The sequence below is a fragment of the Elephas maximus genome, chromosome 17 (assembly GCF_024166365.1).
Source record: "Elephas maximus indicus isolate mEleMax1 chromosome 17, mEleMax1 primary haplotype, whole genome shotgun sequence".
Taxonomy (NCBI): Eukaryota; Metazoa; Chordata; class Mammalia; order Proboscidea; family Elephantidae; genus Elephas; species Elephas maximus.
The window spans coordinates 83,241,585-83,261,716 of record NC_064835.1 but is presented as its reverse complement, the minus strand read 5'-3'; the positions used below and the strand labels follow the sequence as shown (position 1 = coordinate 83,261,716).

The following is a 20,132-nucleotide window of genomic DNA, read 5'->3' as shown; positions in this document are numbered from 1 at the left end:
CACTATGAGTTGGAATTGACTGGACGGCAACATGTTTTGGTTTGGAGCCCTGGTGGCAACTTGGTTAAGAGCTCAGCTGCTAACCAAAAGTTCAGCAGTTTGAATCCACCAGCCGCTCCTTGGAAACCCTATGGGGCAGTTATACTCCTTCCCATAGGATCGCTATGAGTTGGAATTTGACTTGATGGCAATAGGTTTGGTTTTTGGTTTGTTGTAGACTTGGCAGTGCACCTCAGAGTAACAGAGCCTAAAACATTATCTACATAAACAGATTCATTAATGTGAAGACTAACTGTAGTCAGCAACTTGAGAGAATCTACGTTGTGAATAAATGCAGAGGCTTACAACTTCTTGGAGGGAGCAGAATGGCACAGGAATCAGCTGTGTGACTTTGGGCCTCTCGCTCACTTTCTGTACCCCAGCTGTGTTGCTGGCCAAGTTAGGATGACCATACTATCACCATGTAGGGTTCCTTTGAGGTGAGAATAGAGGAGATTCAGTAGTTCAGGTTTAGTGCTTAGAAGAGTGTCTGATACGCACCTGGTATGTCCTCAGTAAAGCTAGTCATTTTTAATATTTTTTCTAAATTATTGTTGTCATCTGTTCTCAAGGGGAATTTTTAGGGCAAAGAAGGTCAAGTGATGTCCACAAGTAAAATTTGTCTTAGTATAAACACTTAGAATGTCAAGCCAAAGTCCAGGGTTACCAAGAAAAATGCAATTGAACATAGGTACTGGATGGAACAAGATTTTCCTCACATAGACAGACAGAGCAAGGTCAGCTTCAAAAGTGGGTGCTGGTGCCCCACGGTCAGCGGGTCATTCCCCACAGCTAATGCAGCGCTGGTGGTCTGCATGTATCCCCTCTCGTGTTGCAGTTGAAGGACCTCCTTCCTTTCCCACCTAGAGCAGATACGGAGACGGGGTGCCACACAGCGTGCATGTTTACTTAAACAGTTCTTGGAAATGCTGACGTGTGCTCAGCGGTTTGTTGATAGTCCACCAGCTGCTATGGGTTGTGTTGTGGGTCAATACCCTTGGAAAGTGAGTCAGCCAACGCTCATCCCATCCAAGAAGTCAAGGTAGTATATCTGGTCCTAAGCACAAGGTTCATTAGTGGGTTACAGGCTGCACTCAACCTGTTTCCTTCTACATAGAATTCTTCTTGTTGTTGTTGCTAGATGCCATCAAGTCAGTTCCAAATCATAGCGACCCAGTGTACAACAGAACGAAGCACTGCCTGGTCCTGCGCCATCCTCACAATCATTGTTAGGCTTGACTTCATTGTTGCAGCCACTGTCTCAATCTACCTTGTTGAGGGTCTTCTTCTTTTTCACTGACCCTCTACTTTACCAAATATGATGTTTCTCCAGGGACTGGTCTCTTCTGATAACATGTCTCATGACAAAGTCTCACTCACCATTCTCGTTTCTAAGGAGCACTCTGGCCGTACGTCTTTCAAGACAGATTTGTTCATTCTTCTGGTAGTTCACGGTATATTCAATAGTTTTTGTTAATATCATAATTCAAAGGTGTCAATTCTTTTTTGGTCTTCCTTATTCGTTGTCCAGCTTTCCATGCGTATGAGGTGATTGAAAATACCGTGGCTTTGGTCAGGCACACCTTAGTCCTCAAAGTGACATCTTTGCTTTTCAACAATTCTTAGCAGATTCAAGAATTTAATCAAGAGTGAACCTTCTCTCTGACCACCTTAAACTCTGGCATCTCTTTATACTCTTTGAGCTTATAGATAACAATTTTCTGATATTCAAATGGTCGCCCACTTACATGAGTTCCCAATATGGCAAATAAGTGTTAATTTATGTTGCTGAATGGGCATGGCTTTTTCTTTTCCCCCTAGTAATACCTCCATGTTGAAGGATGAAGTCATCCAGCATGTTCTCTCTTTGGAAGAAGTTACTCAGAATGACCTTCAAAGGAAATTCATTTGCTTTGCCAAGAACTCAGTCGGAAGCACTACCCGCTCCATCCAGCTGAAAAACAAGAAAGGAGGTAAGCCAGGAAAGTTGCCCCAGAATGCAGGTAATTGTTTTTGCTGAAAGGAGAGGAATTTTTCTAAAGAACAGTAATGATGATGATGATGATAGCAGTTAACATTTACTAGGTGCCAGACACTGTTCTAAGCACTTTGCTTGTATTAACACATTCAGTCCTCTCAAGCACTATTACCTATATTTTATAGGTAAGGAAACTGAGGCACAGAGCAGTTAAAACCTTGACCAAAGCCACACAGCTACTAAGTGGCACACCAGTATTCCAGAGCTGGCCCTCATAAGTAATATACAGCATCTGTGGAACTGTTAGGAAACCCTTCATTCATTCTACAAATACCTATGGGGTATGTCCTATACGGGAGGTACTGTTCTAGGACCTGGCTCCCTTTCGTGTTTGTCTTTCCCTGCCTCTGAATCCTGGAGCATGATGGTCAGGTAGAGAGACTGGAAGAGAATGTAGTCTCACTCAGTGTTCAGAGTGACACATGTGTATCAGAGGCTGTATTGTAGTCTTTTAAAGCTAGAGTGGAAACTATACTCCAAACTTTTTTTTTCCTTGGAAGGAATGGTCTTTAAACTTCATTAAGAAGGTGTATAGAGATTAAGTTCACATCATTCATTTGTTCATTCATTCTTTCAACTAATAGATTGAATAGATTCATTCAACTCATACGTAGATCCAAAACAAGAAGGTTTTGAATGTTAGGCTTAAATAAATCCATGTTTATGCCTGGCCTGTAGGAGGCGCTCTGTAACAGTCGCTGCCCTAAGTAGAGGTGTGTAGAGGGTCCTGTGTTAGACATTGTGGAGGGTGTGAAGGTAAACCAGGTGTCGCTCCTTAGACTTTAGTTGTTGTGCTGTTAGATGCCATTGAGTTGGTTCCGACTCTGGCGACCCTGTATGTACAACAGAACAGAACACTTAGTGGTTAAATGAAAATAATTTACAATATATAATTAAAAAAAAAATCAGAAAAACCAAACCTGTTGCTGTTGAGTCGATTCCAACTCACAGTGACCCTATAGGACAGAGTAGAACTGTCCCATGGGGTTTCCAAAGAGCACCTGGTGGATGAGAACTGCTGATCTTTTGGTTAGCAAATTTATAATTAGAGGGATACAAATGGATTGTGTGAAAGTTGATGGAGAAGAAAAATTAAAAACAGCTACAGTCAGGTTCCCAGACTACCCAGATCTAGTAAATGCCATTCCCCTGGGTTCTTGGAGTTTATTGTGAGATAGTTCCCTCAAGATTAGTCCAAAGGACTGACGGACCACATCTACCATGACCTCCACCAGACTGAGTACAATGAGATGATGCCCAGGCACCACCAGTGAGTGCTCTGATGGGGATCAAAATAGTGGACCCCGGATAGAACTGGAGAAAAATGTAGAAAAAAATTCTAACTCAAAAAGAAAGATCAGACTTGCTGGCCTGTCAGAGACTGGAGAAACCCTGAGAGTATGGCCCCGGACAGCCTTTCAGCTCAGGAATGAAGTCACTCCTAAGGCACACCCTTCAGCCAAGACTGGACGGGTCCATAAAACAAAACAAGACTAAGGGGCACACCAGCCCTGGGGCAAGGACTAGAAGGCAGGAGGGGACAGGAAAGCTGGTAATGGGGAACCCCAAGGTTGAGAAGGGAGAGTGTTGACATGTTGTGGGGTAGTTAACCAGTGTCAAAAAACAACGTGTATACTGTTTAATGAGAAGCTAGTTTGTTCTGTAAACCTTCATCTAAAGTACAAAGAAAATAATTATTTAAAAAAATGTTCCCTCAAGATATGATTTGAGACAGTCCCAGATTCAGAAAGAATGCTGCCAACAGCAGTTATTTTGACAAAGAAATAGGGATGGAAAAGGACTTCGGTTGGCCCACAGCTGGCCTGAATATGATCCTGTCAAAATTCAGGAATGCTTTCTCCACATTTGTTGATGTTTCTCTACGTTTGCTCGTCTTTCTCTATGTTTGCTCATGGCTACGTCTTCTCCCCAGCGGTTTTCATATACATACTACTTGGCACCATCCTGACCCTGGTGGGTGTGCTGCTGGCGAGCGCGCTCCTCTACACCTACTGGATTGAAGTGGTGCTGCTGTACCGAACTTACCAGAGCAAGGACGAGACGCTCGGGGGTAAGGACAATCTAACACGGGGCATGGTAACCTTGGAGCCTCTGACTTTTCCTCTCAGAACTGACTTGGAGGGCATGTTAGTAAGGATTCTCCAGAGAAAGAGAACCAGTAGGACACACACACACACTGACACACACACTGACACACACACACACACACTGATTTGAGGAACTGACTCATGTGGTTGAGCGGGTTGCCAAGTCAAAGCTCCGCAGGTCAGGAGGCAGAGTGGAAACGCCAGCAGTCTCGAGTACAAAATTTGAGCTTAAGTGGCAAGCTAGAAACTCTGGTGGGATATCTATGTTATTGTCTTCAGGCAGAAGTCCTTCTCTCCAAGAAAGCTGTTTTTTCTGTTAAGGCCTTCAACTGATTAGATAAGGCCCACCCATATTCTCCAGGCTAATTTCCTTTACTCAGAGTCGACTGATTTAAATGTTAATCACACCTACAAAATATCTTTATGGCAACACCTAGACTAGAGTCTGACCAAAGGTTTGGGCACCGTACCTTAACCGAGTTGACACATAAAATTAACCACCACAGACAGTAATAAAAGACCTGGGCAATAGAAAGTGCTGTCACTACCAGTGGGCTTTGTTTCTGCAGACTTATCTTAAGGAAAGAATTTCAGAGGCCTTCTGCCTCCCCCCCAAAATCAAAACCCGTGGCCACTGAGTTGCTTCTGACTCATAGCAACCCTAGAGGTCAGAGTAAGTACAACTGCCCCATAGGGTTTCCAGGGAGCACTTGGTGGATTCGAACTGCCGAACCCTTTCTGGTTAGCAGCGGGGCTGTTACCCACCACTTTAGAGGCCTCCTGTCTCCCAGCACTTGAAAAAGATGTGGGGTCTGCACTTCAGGGCGCGCCTGACCAGGCTTCCGTCGGGGACCTAGTGCAGCTGTGTGTGGGGACTCTCAGCACTGAGGGAGTTTGGGCAGCCAGCTCAGGCCAAACTCGGCAAGCATGAGGGAGGAGCTCAAGACACGGTCGTCCCCAGATATAAGGGCACAGCCCTAAGGCTTTGAGACCCTTCTCCCAGCTCTGGTGGCCTCACACCTGAGAGGGCTGGGAGCAGGCGGAGAAGCAGCTTCTTCTCATTCCTAAACCAGGATTATGGCAGAGGATTCTACTATAGGCAATGTTGGATTTAACAAAAACATCTCTCCTAGCTAACCTAAAGCAATGTGAGAAATAACCTGCCCATGCCCCAGTTTTCTCATCTGTAGAATAGGACAATGACAGCAGCAACCACAAAATAAGTTGGGTGGGTCCACGGAGTTAAGACCTATTAAGCAGTTAGAACAGTGCTCCATGCATAGTGGACACTCGGTACATGCGGTATATTGGCTACTTATATTCTCACAGCAATCCTGTGAGCAAGGCAGAGAGAGAGAGGTGAATCACTTGCCCAAAACGGAATTGCTAGGAAGCGTTGGAGCTGGGATTTGGACCCAGGCAGTCTAGTTTAAGAAGCACCATTAGCTATGGTATCAGTTGGCTTCACTTGTAAAACAAAGGACTTTAAGATGGGGAAAATGGACTGAAAAGCGTGAAGTCCTGTAAAATGCAAGTCCTGTTATTATTAATAAAGTATCTGTCAATTTCCCTCACGAGGCTGGAAAATAATGTTTACTATTTGCTTTAAAATGAATAGCTGGTCTGGTTTTTTTCTAGCTTAGGAAAAAAAAATCTCTAAAGTTAGAATGTTTGCAGTTAGAGCTAGAGACTCAGTGACTTGGAAAGGGCAGAGTCCCTCTGTACAATATTTCTGTTGGATTCCGGGGAGATTTACCTTCCTCTGATGGCCTCTCCAAACTCCAGCGCTTTGCCCTCAATACGAACTTTGGGAAGAGTCGTCACCTCATCAGGGACAGAGCCAATAAAGAAATGTATCAATTTCACCTGGCTTTATACCAGTTATTGAGAACAGGTATTAGAAATTCTTCAGCCAAGAGTTTTCGACCTTTTTAAATTTGAGAGATTTTTTAGCTGTTTTGAATTGAGCAAATTATGTAATCAAGATCCTAATCTTGCCCTGGGCGACTTCATTTTTCTTTTACTAAATGCTGTTTAGCTTAAGATTCTAGAGCTTGCATAAAAGAGTTAAAAAAAAGAAAAGAAAAGAAAAAAAGGACACGTTTAAATGTATCCTTTCTCTTCTCTGAAAATAGTCTTAGGACTCCGGTCAGGGAGGCGGGGTTTTCAAGGACGGTGATGCAGTGCCCTCTGCTGGCCAATCTCAACTTTTTAAACACAGCGACTGTTCTCTTTTACCTTGATGGTGAGTTAATCAAAATGTCAGAATTGGGGAACGCATAAGAGGTCACCTAATACTCCCACGCTCCAATTTTCTAGCTGAAGAAACTTAGTGTTTCCAAATCATAGAAAACTCTTAATTCTTCTGTCACATGGATATGGAAGGAATTGAAGCAACCACGAAGTGTTACACTTTTAAACTGAACAACACTTACCTGCTAGTCTTGCTCTGTGATTTTCTTCCCTTCCACCTGGACAGTAAGATGCTGCCTAGATTGGCCTCCTGCCTCAGCTCATCGGTCCCCTGCTCTTTTGACTCTTGGACCTCATGACGTTCTGGTCCTTTTCTGTTCCTGGCATTTCCATCTACTAAGGCAAGGAGCCCTGGTGGCACAGTGGTGAGGAGCTTGTTGCTAACAGAAGGTTGGCAGTTCAAATCCACCCTACGGGGCAGTTCTATTCTGCCCTATAGAATCACTATGAGTTGGAATCCACTGGACAGCAATAGGTCTGATTTGGAAGGCCTCTTTTTTAGGTCCACGTTGAGCAGGTGTGCTAACAAACAGAATCAACAACCAGCACTATTGTTTACTATTTTGCTACATACTACTTGCTAGGCATTGTGCTAAGTGCTAACATAGGAACCAGGTGTGTCCAATTCCAAAGCCAGTGAGTTAACTTTTAGGATTTTCTACCTCCTCCAGTTAGTTGTTTAGCGCATCCTGGTATCAACATGCATTTGTGATAATTTAGTCAACAGAGGCATATAAGATCTTTAAACATCCTAAAACAAGTTCCAAAAATACAGCTCACCATCTAGAAGGGGGAGAATGGGTATTTATTCTGTACCTTCTGTAAGCACTCCATTATACATTATTTCATGCAGCCCTTAAACCAGCCTGCAATGGAGTTACTATTGTCCTCATTTTGCATAAGGGGATTCAAATCTAGACCTGTGTTCAAATATAGGTGTATATATTGTTGCTGTTCTCTTGTGCCGTCCAATCGATTCCAAGATTCCAACTCGTGGCAACCCTGTGTGTTACAAAGTAGAACTGCTGCACTGGGTTTTCTTGGCTGTAATCTTTACAAAAGCAGACCAGACCTTTATGCCACCTGGAAACTCGTGTGTGTGTGAGTGTGTGTGTGTGTGTGTGTAAGGCTCCTGGGTGGCACAAGTAATTTTCCATCAATTGCTAACCTAAAAGTTGGTGGTTCAGACCCACCCAGGAGCTCCACGGAAGAAAGACCTGGCTATCTGCTTCTGTAAAGATTACAGCCAAGAAAATAAGCATTTCTACTGTTGTACACGGGGCCGCCCTCAGTCAGAATTGACTTGCCCGGGAGGTGGATATATATAAACTTTATAATAGCTCTATAAGGGGATCTTTTTCTGCTACAAATGCAAGGTTATAGGTCTTAGCAGAGCTTTGCTCCCTGGACATTATCATGCTTTTATAGTGCTGACTTCTCTTTGATGGGTAACTAATGAGACAGAAACACAGCAGATGCAAAGAAAGCTCAGAGCAACTCCCAAATGCACGTGAGCAGGCCCCAGCTGTTTGACCTTACCTCAGTAAAAACGAAGTCACATTTCCTAAATTAGAATTAGACTTTGGGTAGACAACACCACTCAGTCGTGTGACTTGAAATTGCTACAGCAGCTCCTTTTTTTTTTAAATGAATTCTGTGAAAATCTTAAATCTTAATTTTTGTCCATTTAACATACATGTGAAGTATATGTACGTGTACCCCGTAGTGGAACCATGCAAATGGCCACTTTTTTTATTGTCTCTCTTTTCAGATAAAAAGGAATTTGATGCTTTTGTGTCCTATGCGAAGTCAAGCTCCTTGGAGAGTGAGGTCACTTCATCTCCGAGTGAGGAAAACTTGGCTTTGAATCTGCTTCCTGAAGTTTTGGAAAACAAATATGGATACACCTTGTGTTTGCTCGAAAGAGATGTGGCCCCAGGAGGAGGTAGGTCCTGCTTGCCAAGACACGCCATAGGGCAAAAAGGACAGTCGTGGGCAAGATCTTCATACGTGTCCTCTGTCGTTCTTTCTGTTGGGATATACGTCTTATGGAAGATGCTATGAGGTTGGCACATCTTGGGTAACAACACAGAAAAGAACGTGTTCCGAGACGTGAACCATCATCAAAAAAAAGAAAAACGACACTTCAGAAGAAAATATATTGGGTCTGGTGGCAGAGCCCTAGTGGTACAGTGGTTAAGAGCTCGGCTGCTAACCAAAAGGTCAGCAGTTCAAATCCACCAGCCACTCCTTGGAAACCCTGTGGGGCAGTTCTACTCTGTCCTATAGGGTCGCTATGAGTTGGAATCAACTCGACGGCAACAGGTTTAGGGATGCCTTTCAGAACAAAGATCTCTCTACTGCCTTCTTGGTAGGGAGTTGTCTCTGTCTTTCTGGACAAGTGTCCCCTGCTCTCTGGGGACTGTGTCCTCTACCCCTAACTTAGTAGTGGGGAAGCCTTAGTCTTGAGTCAAGCAGGATCCTCAGGCCCTGGTCCTACCCCCAGGCTATCCATAAGGGGTCCAGGCCTCAGCCTACCCCACTATTGCCTCCTCTGCTCCAGGTACCACCACCAAGGTACCTGGGACATTCCACAGCCCTGTCTTATCCCCACCTTAGCTTGTGCCAAGAGCTTTGCTCCTAGAGGAATTGGCAAGGTGGGGAGACAGAACACGGGGAGGAATAGAAAATCGAGAGTCGCTAGACACTAGGATACATTTTCAATTGTTGCTTGAAGAAGGGACGTAGTAAACCAAGTTTTTTTCCCCTTACTTAAGAGCATGCATTGCAAGGGACCCTTTGGATGAACATAGAAGAATCCAGCTTATCGTAACTCAGAGTTTAATAATAACAATTTACAAATAATCAAATTCTTTATCTCCAGTGTACGCAGAAGAGATTGTAAGTATTATTAAAAAAAGTAGAAGAGGAATATTTATCTTGAGCCCCAGCTACGTCAACGGACCCAGTGTCTTTGAACTACAAGCAGCAGTGAACCTTGCCTTGGACGATCGAACACTGAAACTAATTTTAATTAAGTTCCGATCCTTCGAAGAGCCGGAGTCTCTACCTCATCTTGTGAAAAAAGCTCTCGGAGTCTTGCCCACCATCACCTGGAAAGGTTTAAAGTCAGTTCCTCCCAATTCCAGGTTCTGGGCACAAGTCCGCTACCACATGCCTGTGAAAAACCCTAAAGGACTTACGTGGAATCATCTAAGAATGATTCCAAGGATATTTTCACTGGAAAGGACTAAGTAAGTCAGAAACCACTAGGAGGAGCTCCCAGCCCAGACAATGGTGACCATGGGCCCTTAAAGATCTCCCCTCCAGGTCCTGGGCGAGTAGAGATGATGAGGGACAGAACCCACGGCATTAATTAGGCTGGTATAACATTGAACACATCTTCTGCTAGCCCCAAACAAGCTTTTCAGGCACTGGGCGGAGATTAAGGCTGCAGTCTAGAGCCTTTGGTTGTCTGGAGTGGACAAAGAGGGCAAATTCTTTGGAACCTGGCGCCCATTCGACATCCATCTCCTGACACGTTCTCAGTGGTCTGGGCAGAATCAGCAGGTATAGCCACTTTTGCTTTGTGGCTATGAACTGCCATGTCTGCTATGTATTGTACATATGACTTTCTGTACATTTTTTAATCAAATAAATATTATTTTATGTCCCTGAGTGTCATAAATAGCTTGCTCTTGGTTGTTAACCAAAAGGCTGGGGTTAAGCCATCCAGCGGTGCCATGGAAAAAAGGCCTGGATATCTGCTCTTGTAAAGATTACAGCCAAGAAAACCCTATAGAGCTCAGTTCTACATTGCCATGAGTTGGAACTGACTAGGCTACAGTGGGTTTGGTTTGGGGTTTAGTGATAAAACTCTGCCTAAAGCTTCTCTCTAAGGAAGACAGTTCTTATTCTTTGTTTACCCAATGACTCTGGACCACAGAAAGCAAGTAGGAAAAGCAGAGACCAAGGGGACATGGAGCAGACAAGGCTCTATTGTATCTCTCCGAGAGAATGAAATAAGGAAAGGAGCTCCTTTTGGGGTTATTATTTGGGGTTATTACACAAGGCTTGGTGAGCAGAGTAGGTTCATTTCAGCTCCTCTTTGTCCCCTTGGCCAGAGGCCTTTGCACAGGCATGAAGTATACAACCTTACTTAGGGGCACTGAAAGTAGGGCCAAGTGGGCCAAAAATAGTAGGCCAATGAAGAGACAGAGAATGAACCAGGAATTATGTGCAAAGTAGAAAGGCAGTGGCAAGAGTCAGTAGTCTAGGTAAGAGTCTGGAAAATAGGAAGTATATACACAGTTAAAAAAAACAGCAAGAGTGGAGCTTAAGCAGAGCTTTAGTCTGAGTCGTTTCCCTGTTGAGGCAGGCACCACTTGTGGGTGTTTCCTGACCTCGCAGACTCAGTTTAAGTTCTCCTAAGTAACGGGGTGATATGCTGGAGTCTCACGCAGCTGTTCCTGAGACAAGGCTAATTTCAACCTCATACGTTTGCTTTTCTTTACGAAAAGTTCAACCGGCTGGTAAGATGGTGTTCTAGTCATACATGGATGGAAGACCTTCACTTTGTCTTCTCTGATGGAAATGATCCAGCATTTGAGCCACAAAGAAAAGCAACTTCTGGACTCACTCACTAATAATGGGTCACCTCCAGGGATCTGAATACGATCCATGTTCAAAGTGGCTAAAAAGCAGTGTCATCTGGTCACTGCTTTTGGTGCCTGTGTGAAAATGCTCTTCAGCTCTTTCTTCACAGAGGCACCCACATCATAGAAACCACTGTGGTTTTGGCACCAACCAACATCCTTGTTGGAAATTTCAGTGATAAAGTTAAAGATGAATTATAAGGTACAAATTATTCCTGGAGGAGGTTTCTTGTGGGAAAGATCATTGCAGGGTCTCAGCAGGGAAGAATCCACACTGTCATTGTGCCATTGTGCTATGGTGATGGCCAGGATCCCTGAGTTCTTGCCAGCTATTCTCTGAGATCTGAGACTCAGAAACCTTTTTGGCCAGTATATCTAGGTCTTAGGATTTCTAAGGTAGGTACTGTTATAAGTGAGCTATCCAGAAGTCCAGAGTTTTGTCCTTAGCTTTGCAGGAACTCAAACTGAAATTCAGATTTGTACACACACAAAAAGAGAACTATCTAGCTCTAATATTTACAGAATATTTACACTCTCTCTAAGTTGACAGGAATACTCAAGATATTAAATTAACATTCAGAACAAAGGGTTATTTACACTTCTTACATGTAAATCAATAAAGTGAATGACTGTTATGGATTGAATTGTGTCACCCCAAAACATGTGTTGAAATCCTAATGCCTGTGCCTATAAATATAACCCTGTTTGATAATAGGGCCTTTCTTTTGTTTTGATCATTGGTCATACTGGAGTAGGGTGGGTCCTAAACCTAATCACTCAGAAATATCTTATAAAAACAGAAGAATAGATAGGCACACAGGAGGAAGACAGACACCAGGTGAGGCCCCATCTACAAGCTGAGAAAGGATTGCCAGTAGACACCAGAAACTAGGAGAGAGGCCCACAGAAAGAACTGACACGTCCAAGGTCCTGATTTGGGCCTTTGGCTTCTAGAACTGTGCAGAAATAAACTTCTGTTCTTTAAAGCCACCCACTTGTGGTCTTTTTGATATGGCAGCACTACGTAACTAAGACAACGTCCAAAACAAATTTTCTACTGATAGGAGCCTGATTGTAACTGAACAATTGGAATCAATGGAACACAATTAGAAAAGAGTGTTATTTCCCCTTTACACCTTCTAAATAAAGGGGCCATGTGTCCTGGCTCTGGATTTATATCTGACGTACAAGGATAATTTTCATAGTGCTCCCTTTCACTCTGAAATAAAGTCCCTGATTTGGATGATGGTCACCATACCCGTAACACACAGTGTAGGGTAACTCTTACTGTCCCTGAATTACATCTCAGCATGATGGTCCCCATACCCCTAACACACAGTGCAGGGTTACCCTTACTGTCCCTGAATTACATCTCAGGATGATGGTCACCATACCCCTAACACACAGTGCAGGGTTACCCTTATTCTCCCTGAATTACATCTCAGGATGATGGTCACCATACCCCTAACACACAGTGCAGGGTTACCCTTCCTGTCCCTGAATTACATCTCAGGATGATGGTCACCATAGCCCTAACACACAGTGTAGGGTAACCCTTACTGTCCCTGAATTACATGTCAGGATGATGGTCACCATACCCCTAACACACAGTGCAGGATAACCCTTACTGTCTCTGAATTACATCTCAGGCAGATCTCACAACTTTCCTAATATCTTTGGGATTTTGATACCATATTATTCCTAGTTATTAAAAAAATCTAGTCCATATTGGTCTCTACTCATCCAGTGTAAAAGAGAAAGAAGGAAGCCAAAGACTCAAAGAAGAAACTAGTCTACAGGACTAATACTCTACACCATGAACCATGGCCTTATCTACCCTGAGACCACAAGAACTAGACGGTACCTGGCAACTGCTATCAGCCATTTTGATCAGGGCCACAATAGGTGGATCCTGATAGAATGGAAGAAAAATGTGAAACAGAACCTCAAATTCCTTAAAAAAAAAAAAGAAAAAAAACTCAGTGGACTGGTGAGACCACTTCCCAGACTGGCAACTGGAAAGTACACATGCGGACTAGGCCCAAATAGAAAGGCATTGAAACCAGAATTGGCATTGCAACATCAAGCCACAGGAGGCTGGTTATAACTGGAATCCTGAATCCAACTGGGTCAATTACCTACTAAAACAAAAAAATCAACATATTCCATAAGATTCAACCAGGCCCAGATTTGCATAACATAATAATCACAATCTTCAGGATACCATCTAAAATTACTTTTCATACTAAGAATCAGGAAAATCTGAAACTGTATGAAAAAAGGTAATCGTCACCAATGCCATAATGGCCCAGATGTTGGAATTACTTACTCCATTAAGTAAGAACAAACACTCTTGAAAGTCTCTGCAAAGAAACAGGAGATAAAAAAGAAAAGGAAGACTTAACCGGAAATTTCAGAACTTAAAAATAAAGTAACTGAACTAAAAGTCTCACTGGTGAACTCAATAGCAGAAAGGAGATGCCAGAGGAAAAACCAGTGAAGCTGAAAATAGATCAATAGAAAATACCACTACTACCAGCTGCTACCGAGCTGACTCTGACTCATCGCAGCCCCGTGTATATCAGAGTAGAACTGTGTTTGATAGGGTTTTCAGTGGCTGACTTTTCAGAAGTAGATTGTCAGTTTTTTCTTTCATGATGCCTCTGGGTGGACTCAAACTGCCAAGCTTTTAGTTAGAAGCCAAGCACATTAACTATATTACCCAAGGCCTCCTTAATAGAAAATATCTAGTCTGAACAACATAGAGAAAAAAAAAATGACTAAAAAGTACAGAGCCTAAACGTTTCATGGCGTTCCACAAGAAAGGACAAAGAATAGCGCAACCAAAAAAAAGGTGGGGGAGAGGAAATAATAGCTGAGAACTTTCCAAACTTGTCAAAAGACATAAATCTAGGATTAAAAATGCTCATCTAAACCCAAGGAAGATAAACTTGAAGAAATCCATGCCAAGACATATCAAAATCAAACTGCTGAATACAAAAGACAAAAATCTTGAAAACAACCCAAGAGAACCATGACTTATAGGCAAATAGTGATTCAAATGACTGTGGATATCTTATCAGAAACACTGCAACCAGGAAGGAAGTGGAACAGCACTTATAACCTGCTGAAAGAAAGGAATTGTCAGTCTAGCGTCTTACATTCCTTCAGTCAAACATTCTTTAAGAATGGGGGTGAAATAAAGCATTCTGAGATAAAAGAAAACTAAGAGCACTCATCGATAGCAGATTTACTCTAAAAGAATTGCTAAAGAATTCAGATTAAAAAAAAAAAAATTATACCAGAAGTAAACTTGGAACATCAGGAAGGAAAGAAGAGCAACAGAAATTATCAATATATGGATAAGTATAGTAGATTGTTGCCATTGAGTCGATTTTGACTCATAGTGACCCTATACGACAGAGTAGAGCTGTCCCATAGGGTTTCCAAGGACCAGCTGGTGGTTTCAAACTGTGGTTTGCAGCCAAGTGCTTCACTACTGCGCCACGAGGGGTCCTTTCTATTTGAATCATCTCTATGGCAACGGGTTTGGTTTGGTTTTACAGTAGATTATTCTTTTCCTCTTGAGTTTGACAGTTTATAACAAAAAATTATAACTATCACTGGGATTTTAAATGTAGGTGAGGTAATATATAAGATAACAACATAAAGGGGAAAGTATAGGGGAACTTACATGTTGGTAAGGCATAAACACAACACTTGAAGTGGTAAGATACTGATGCTAAGTAGAATGTGAAAATGTACGTATGTTACATTGTAATCCTTTGTGCACCCACTAAAACAAAATAATTTAAAACATAATAGACAAAAAATAAAATACTAAAAAAGGTTTGCATAATTCAAAAGAAAGAAGGGATGGGAAAACAGAGGAACAAAAAACTGAGGAAATAGAAATCAATGGTATGTTTGACATAAATTCAAACATATAAACAATTTCATTAAAGAGAAATTATCTAAACTCATGAATTAAAGGACAGATTTTAAGAATTTATTTTTTTAAATAACCCAACTATATGGTCTCTACAATAAACACATTTCAAATATAATGATATAGGTAGGTTAAAAGGAAAATGATAGACATAAGCGTTTGAAGTGAACTTTAATCAAAAGGAAGTTGGAGTGCCTATATTAATATCAATTAAAGTAGACTTTGGCACAAAGAAAATTACCAGGTATAAGGAAGGACACTGCATGAGATGAAAGGATAAATTTGCGAAGAAGACATTAACAATCTTAAATGTGCATGCACCCAAAACAGAGCTTCAGAATAGTAAAGCAAAACCTGACAGAACTGAAATGAACAATAGATAATCCCACAATTGTAACTGGAGACTTCAATATTCCTCTGTCAGGAATCCATACAACTAGTAAATGGAATTTAAGCAAGGACGTTCAAGAACTGAACACCACCATCTAACTGGTGTTTCTCTGGACCTATTGGACACTTATAGAATGCTCCACCCAACAACAGCAGAACAGCTATTATTTTTCAAGTGAACATGGGACATTCACCAAGATAGATCATACCCTGGGTCATAAAACAAACATTAACAAGGATAAAAGAACTGGAATTATACCCTCTTCCCAGACAACCACTGCTCTACTTTCTGTCACTACAGATTAGCATATATTTTCTAGAATATTATGTCAAAGGAATCAAGGCAGGATATAGCCATTTTTTGGCTGCTTCTTTCACTTAGCAGAATTATTTTTAGATTCATCTATGTTTTCACATCTATCAATTCATTTTTATTGCCAAGACAGAGCTTAACATGGTGCTCGCTGTCGATGATAAATCCTGCAGCATCTAGTCCAGTATCACAAAGCTGATACTGAATGGTGATTTGGGAACTGAGAGATAAATAAATTGATAACAGGGCAAATCCATAAATAAATTGTTGTACATGCAAACAATGGAGTACTTTTTCAGCCATACAAATGAATTCAGCACTGATAGGTGTAACAACCTGGAAGAATCTCAAGGCATCATGCTGAATGAAAAAAGTCAGTCTTAAAAGATTCTATTTTTCCATTCGTATGACAGGGTGAAGAAGACAAAGCTATGACAGAGAATAGATCTATTGTTTCTAGGGGCTAAGGGTGGAGGGAGGGTGTGACTAGAAATGCCCCACACAAGAGAGATTTTGGGGGATGATAATTTTGGTAATTTGATTGTAATCCTCGTCTTGTAGTGGTTAAGCACTCAGCTGCTAACCTAAAGGTCGGCAGTTCGAGCCCACTAGCCGCTCTGCAGGAAAGATGTGGCAGTCTGCTTCTGTAAAGATTACAGCCTTGGAAACCCTATGGGGGAGTTCTGTGTCCTATAGGGTTGCTATAAGTCAGAATCGACTGGACGGCAACAGGATACATATATCGAAAGTTATAACACTTAACACCAAAAGGTAAATTTCATTGTATGTTAGTTTAAGACAAAATTTCAAAAATGAAAATTTCAGTCTAGTTGAAAGCTTCTCCCTGACCCAGCTTAGGTCCCCTCTACATTTCCTTAGCTAGCTGTGCGGTGGGAGAGTGTGTTCTTTTTTCTCCTTTTTCCTTCTCTTCTAGTCTGCTTCTGTCTTTTCCTTTGTTGGGTTTAGGCGGAAGAAGAATTAGGAGAGAAGGGGAAAAGGGTATTTTTATTCAGATGGTACTCTTTGCAATTATTTTTTGATTATGCAATGTTCTTTCTTCCATCTGATGCCGAACCGCCAGCCAAACTTCTGGGTGGTGTTTGGATATCAACCCTACCTGCCACCAGGACCTCCACTGTTTCATGAGCAGGCCATGCATTCTCTGGCTTCCCTCAGTTCCTGCCCCATAAAGGGTAACCCCTAAGGTCAGTTATTTCAATGGGCCTGGGTATCTTCTATCATATTCACCTGTGTCATGGGAAATCAGACACCCAGCTGCCCCACTGTACTAGGTACCCCAAATTTATGACCACCCATAACCTCAGAAAGTGACATCATTTCAAACTAAACAGATAGGATCTAGTTAAGATGAGGTCATACTGGATTAGGGTGAGCCTTACATCCAAGGACTGGCATCCTTGTAGGAAGGCCATTTGAAGACACAGAGTCTCATAGGGAGAACGCTATGTGAAGACAGAGGCAGAGATTGGAATGATGAGTCTGCAAACTAAGAGACACCAAGGATTGCTGGGACCGCTGGAAACTAGGAGGGAGGCATGGAACAGATTCTCCCTCGGAGCCTGCAGAAGGAACCGACCTTGCAAACATCTTCATCTCAGACTTCTGGGCTTCAGAACTCTGAGATAATACATTTCTGTGGTTTTATGCCTCCCAGTTTGTGGTAATTTGTTACGGCAGCCCTCGAAAATGAACAGGCCCACCATTGCTTCCACTGCTTGGCTCTCTCCCCTTGGCCGCCTGTTATGGCTATTCCAGCTGATCTCCCACTGTCAGTGATATCCTGCCGAGGATCAGGCTCCACTCTGATCTCTACAATCCAAAGGAAAAAATGCCAGACTCTCCCAGAAACATCTTTTATTCTTCTACATCACAGTCTCTTGGTTGCTGTGGGGATAATAAATCTTCAGCTCAGTAAACCTTCAGCCAGGGACTGAAATATCAGTCTTCCCTGATGGCAGACAAGCACTACCTCTGTAAGTTGTTCTCTGGGAGTGCTTTTCTGGTGACAGGGCTGAGGCTTCCCGTATAGGCTCCTAAGGATTATGCTTGCTGCATCAAGTTGGCTGCCTTTAGCAAGTATTGCATGGGTTTTTCTAACGTGTGTTTGTAACTCACTGGCCTCAGATTTGTGGCATCTGCCAAAATTCAGAAAATCCCCATTTAACATCTCCTTACACCTACCCCCAGCTAAGTTGTTGTGCCCTCTTAAAACCAGCTACACACAAGCAAGTCTCTGGACAGAACGCTTACTCTTGAATATCACCCATAGACTGTTCTTACTTTTCTACTCTGGCTCATTTCCTGTCTGATGGGTTTTCACACGCCTCCACAATGGTAACTGGATTATTGAACAGACTGAACTTACCAGGATATAAGCAAAAAAATGGCTTTGTTTTTCACTCACCCTAGTCTCCCCACAATCTCTAGGGTCCCCTTCACTGCTCCTGAGCCTGCAGATCCTATAATAAGGTATTTACTAATGAACTGTTCATCAGATGGATGACCACATATAAAATTGTACCTTGAGTCTAGTTGAACTAATTACAGAGCTGTGGTAGTGACAATGCTATGGGTTCACCAAGATCGTTTCTTCTTTCTGAACACACAGGAAGACCACTTTTCCTACTGTCCATGTAGTTGGCTGGGGTCATGTGACTAATTTTTTTAGAAGGTGAGTAAAAGTGGTAAGTGATTTTTATTAACATTAAGTACAACTAAGATTAAATATCACTTCTCTACATTTTCGTTCTGGCACAGTGGTTTTGGAGGCCAGCTTTCCTCTGTCCTGCAGGGCCTCTATGAGTTGGAATCAACTCCCAGAAGACATGGGCCCTGGATGCTCTGCTAACCCAGAACCAAAACCATTCCTGAAGCCCACTCTTCAGAAAAAGATTAGACTGGACTATAAAGCATAAAATAATACTCGTGAAGAATGTGCTTCTTAGTTAAAGCAGATACACGAGACTAAATGGGCAGCTCCAGTTTCGAGGCAGAATGAGAAGGCAGAAAGGGAGAGGAGCTGGTTGAATGGACATGGGAAACCTGGGGTGAAAAGAGGGGGTGAACTATTACATTATAGGGATTACAACTAGTGTCATATAACAATATGTGTATAAATTTTTCTATGAGAAATTAACTTGAGCTGTGAACTTTCACCTAAAGCACAATTAAAAAAAAAAACTTTTGTGCATCAAAGGACTTAAGAAGGTGAAGAGACAACCTACAGAATGGGAGAAAATATTTGGTAGCTATATATCTGATCACGGGGCCCTGACGGCACATTGGTTAAGAACTATGGCTGCTAACTAAAAGGTCTGCAGTACGAATCCACCAGCTGCACACTGAAGACCCTACGGAGCAGTTCTACCCTGTCCTATAGTGTCTCTATGAGTCTGAATCGACTCGATGGCAACAGGTTTTGGTTTTGGTTTACATATCTGATAAGGGTTTAATACTCAGACTATATATGGAACCCCTACAACTCAACCTCAAAAGACAAGCAACCCAATTAAAAAATGGGCAAAGAGACTTAACACACATTTCTCCAAAGAAGCTATACAAACGGCCAATAAGCCCATGAAAAGATGTTCAACATCATTAGTCATAAGGGGAATGCAAACAAAAACCACAATGAGATACCACTTCGCATCCAATACAATGGCTGTTACAGAAAAAGGAAGATCACGAGTGTTGGCTAGGATGTTCCCTTGCGCATTGCCGGTGGGGATGTGAAATGTACAGCCCTCGTGGAAAACAGTTTGGCAGGTCCTCAAAAAGTTACACAAAGAATTATCATATGACCCAGAAATTTCACTCCTAGGTATATATACACTCCCAAAGAACTGAAAGTAGGAACTCAATGCAATGTTCGTTGCAGCACTATTCACAATATCCAAAAGGTGGAAACGACCTATGTTTACCAACAGATGGATAGATAAAGAATACCTAATGGGATATTATTGAGCCATAAAGAGAAACGAAGTCCTGATACATGCTACAAGAAGAACCTGGAAAGCATTATGCTAAATGAAACAAACCAGACTCAAAAGGCCAAATATTGTATGATCCCGATTATGTGATATTTCTAGAATAAGCAAAGGCATAGAGACAAAAGTTTATTAGTGGTGAGCCGGGGCTAGGGAGGAGAAAAGGTGAGTGATTATTTAAGGGGTACTGAGGTTCTGTTTGAGATGATGAAAACCTTTTGGAAATAGTCATTTCACAACATGGTGAATATAATTAATGTCACTGAATTATAAGCATAACAAGGATTGAAATGGCAAATGTTATGTATATTTAACCATAAACTTTTTTTAATAATTTTTTTGTGCTTTAAGTGAAAGTTTACAAATCAAGTCAGTCTCTC

General features: G+C 42.1%; 1 protein-coding gene across 3 annotated transcripts in view; it reads left to right on the top strand.

The window, feature by feature from the left end:
- IL18RAP (interleukin 18 receptor accessory protein) overlaps positions 1 to 10,111 on the top strand; it is a 41,694-nt gene extending 31,583 nt beyond the window's left edge. For all 3 annotated transcript variants that reach the window (XM_049857018.1, XM_049857019.1, XM_049857020.1), the window contains exons 9-12: positions 1,861 to 2,012; positions 4,011 to 4,148; positions 8,210 to 8,383; positions 9,323 to 10,111. In XM_049857018.1, the coding sequence (XP_049712975.1) occupies positions 1,861 to 2,012; positions 4,011 to 4,148; positions 8,210 to 8,383; positions 9,323 to 9,696 (838 nt within the window). In that variant the 3' untranslated portion in view covers positions 9,697 to 10,111. The remainder of the gene's footprint in view (positions 1 to 1,860; positions 2,013 to 4,010; positions 4,149 to 8,209; positions 8,384 to 9,322) is intronic.
- The last annotated feature ends 10,021 nt before the right edge of the window (positions 10,112 to 20,132 follow it).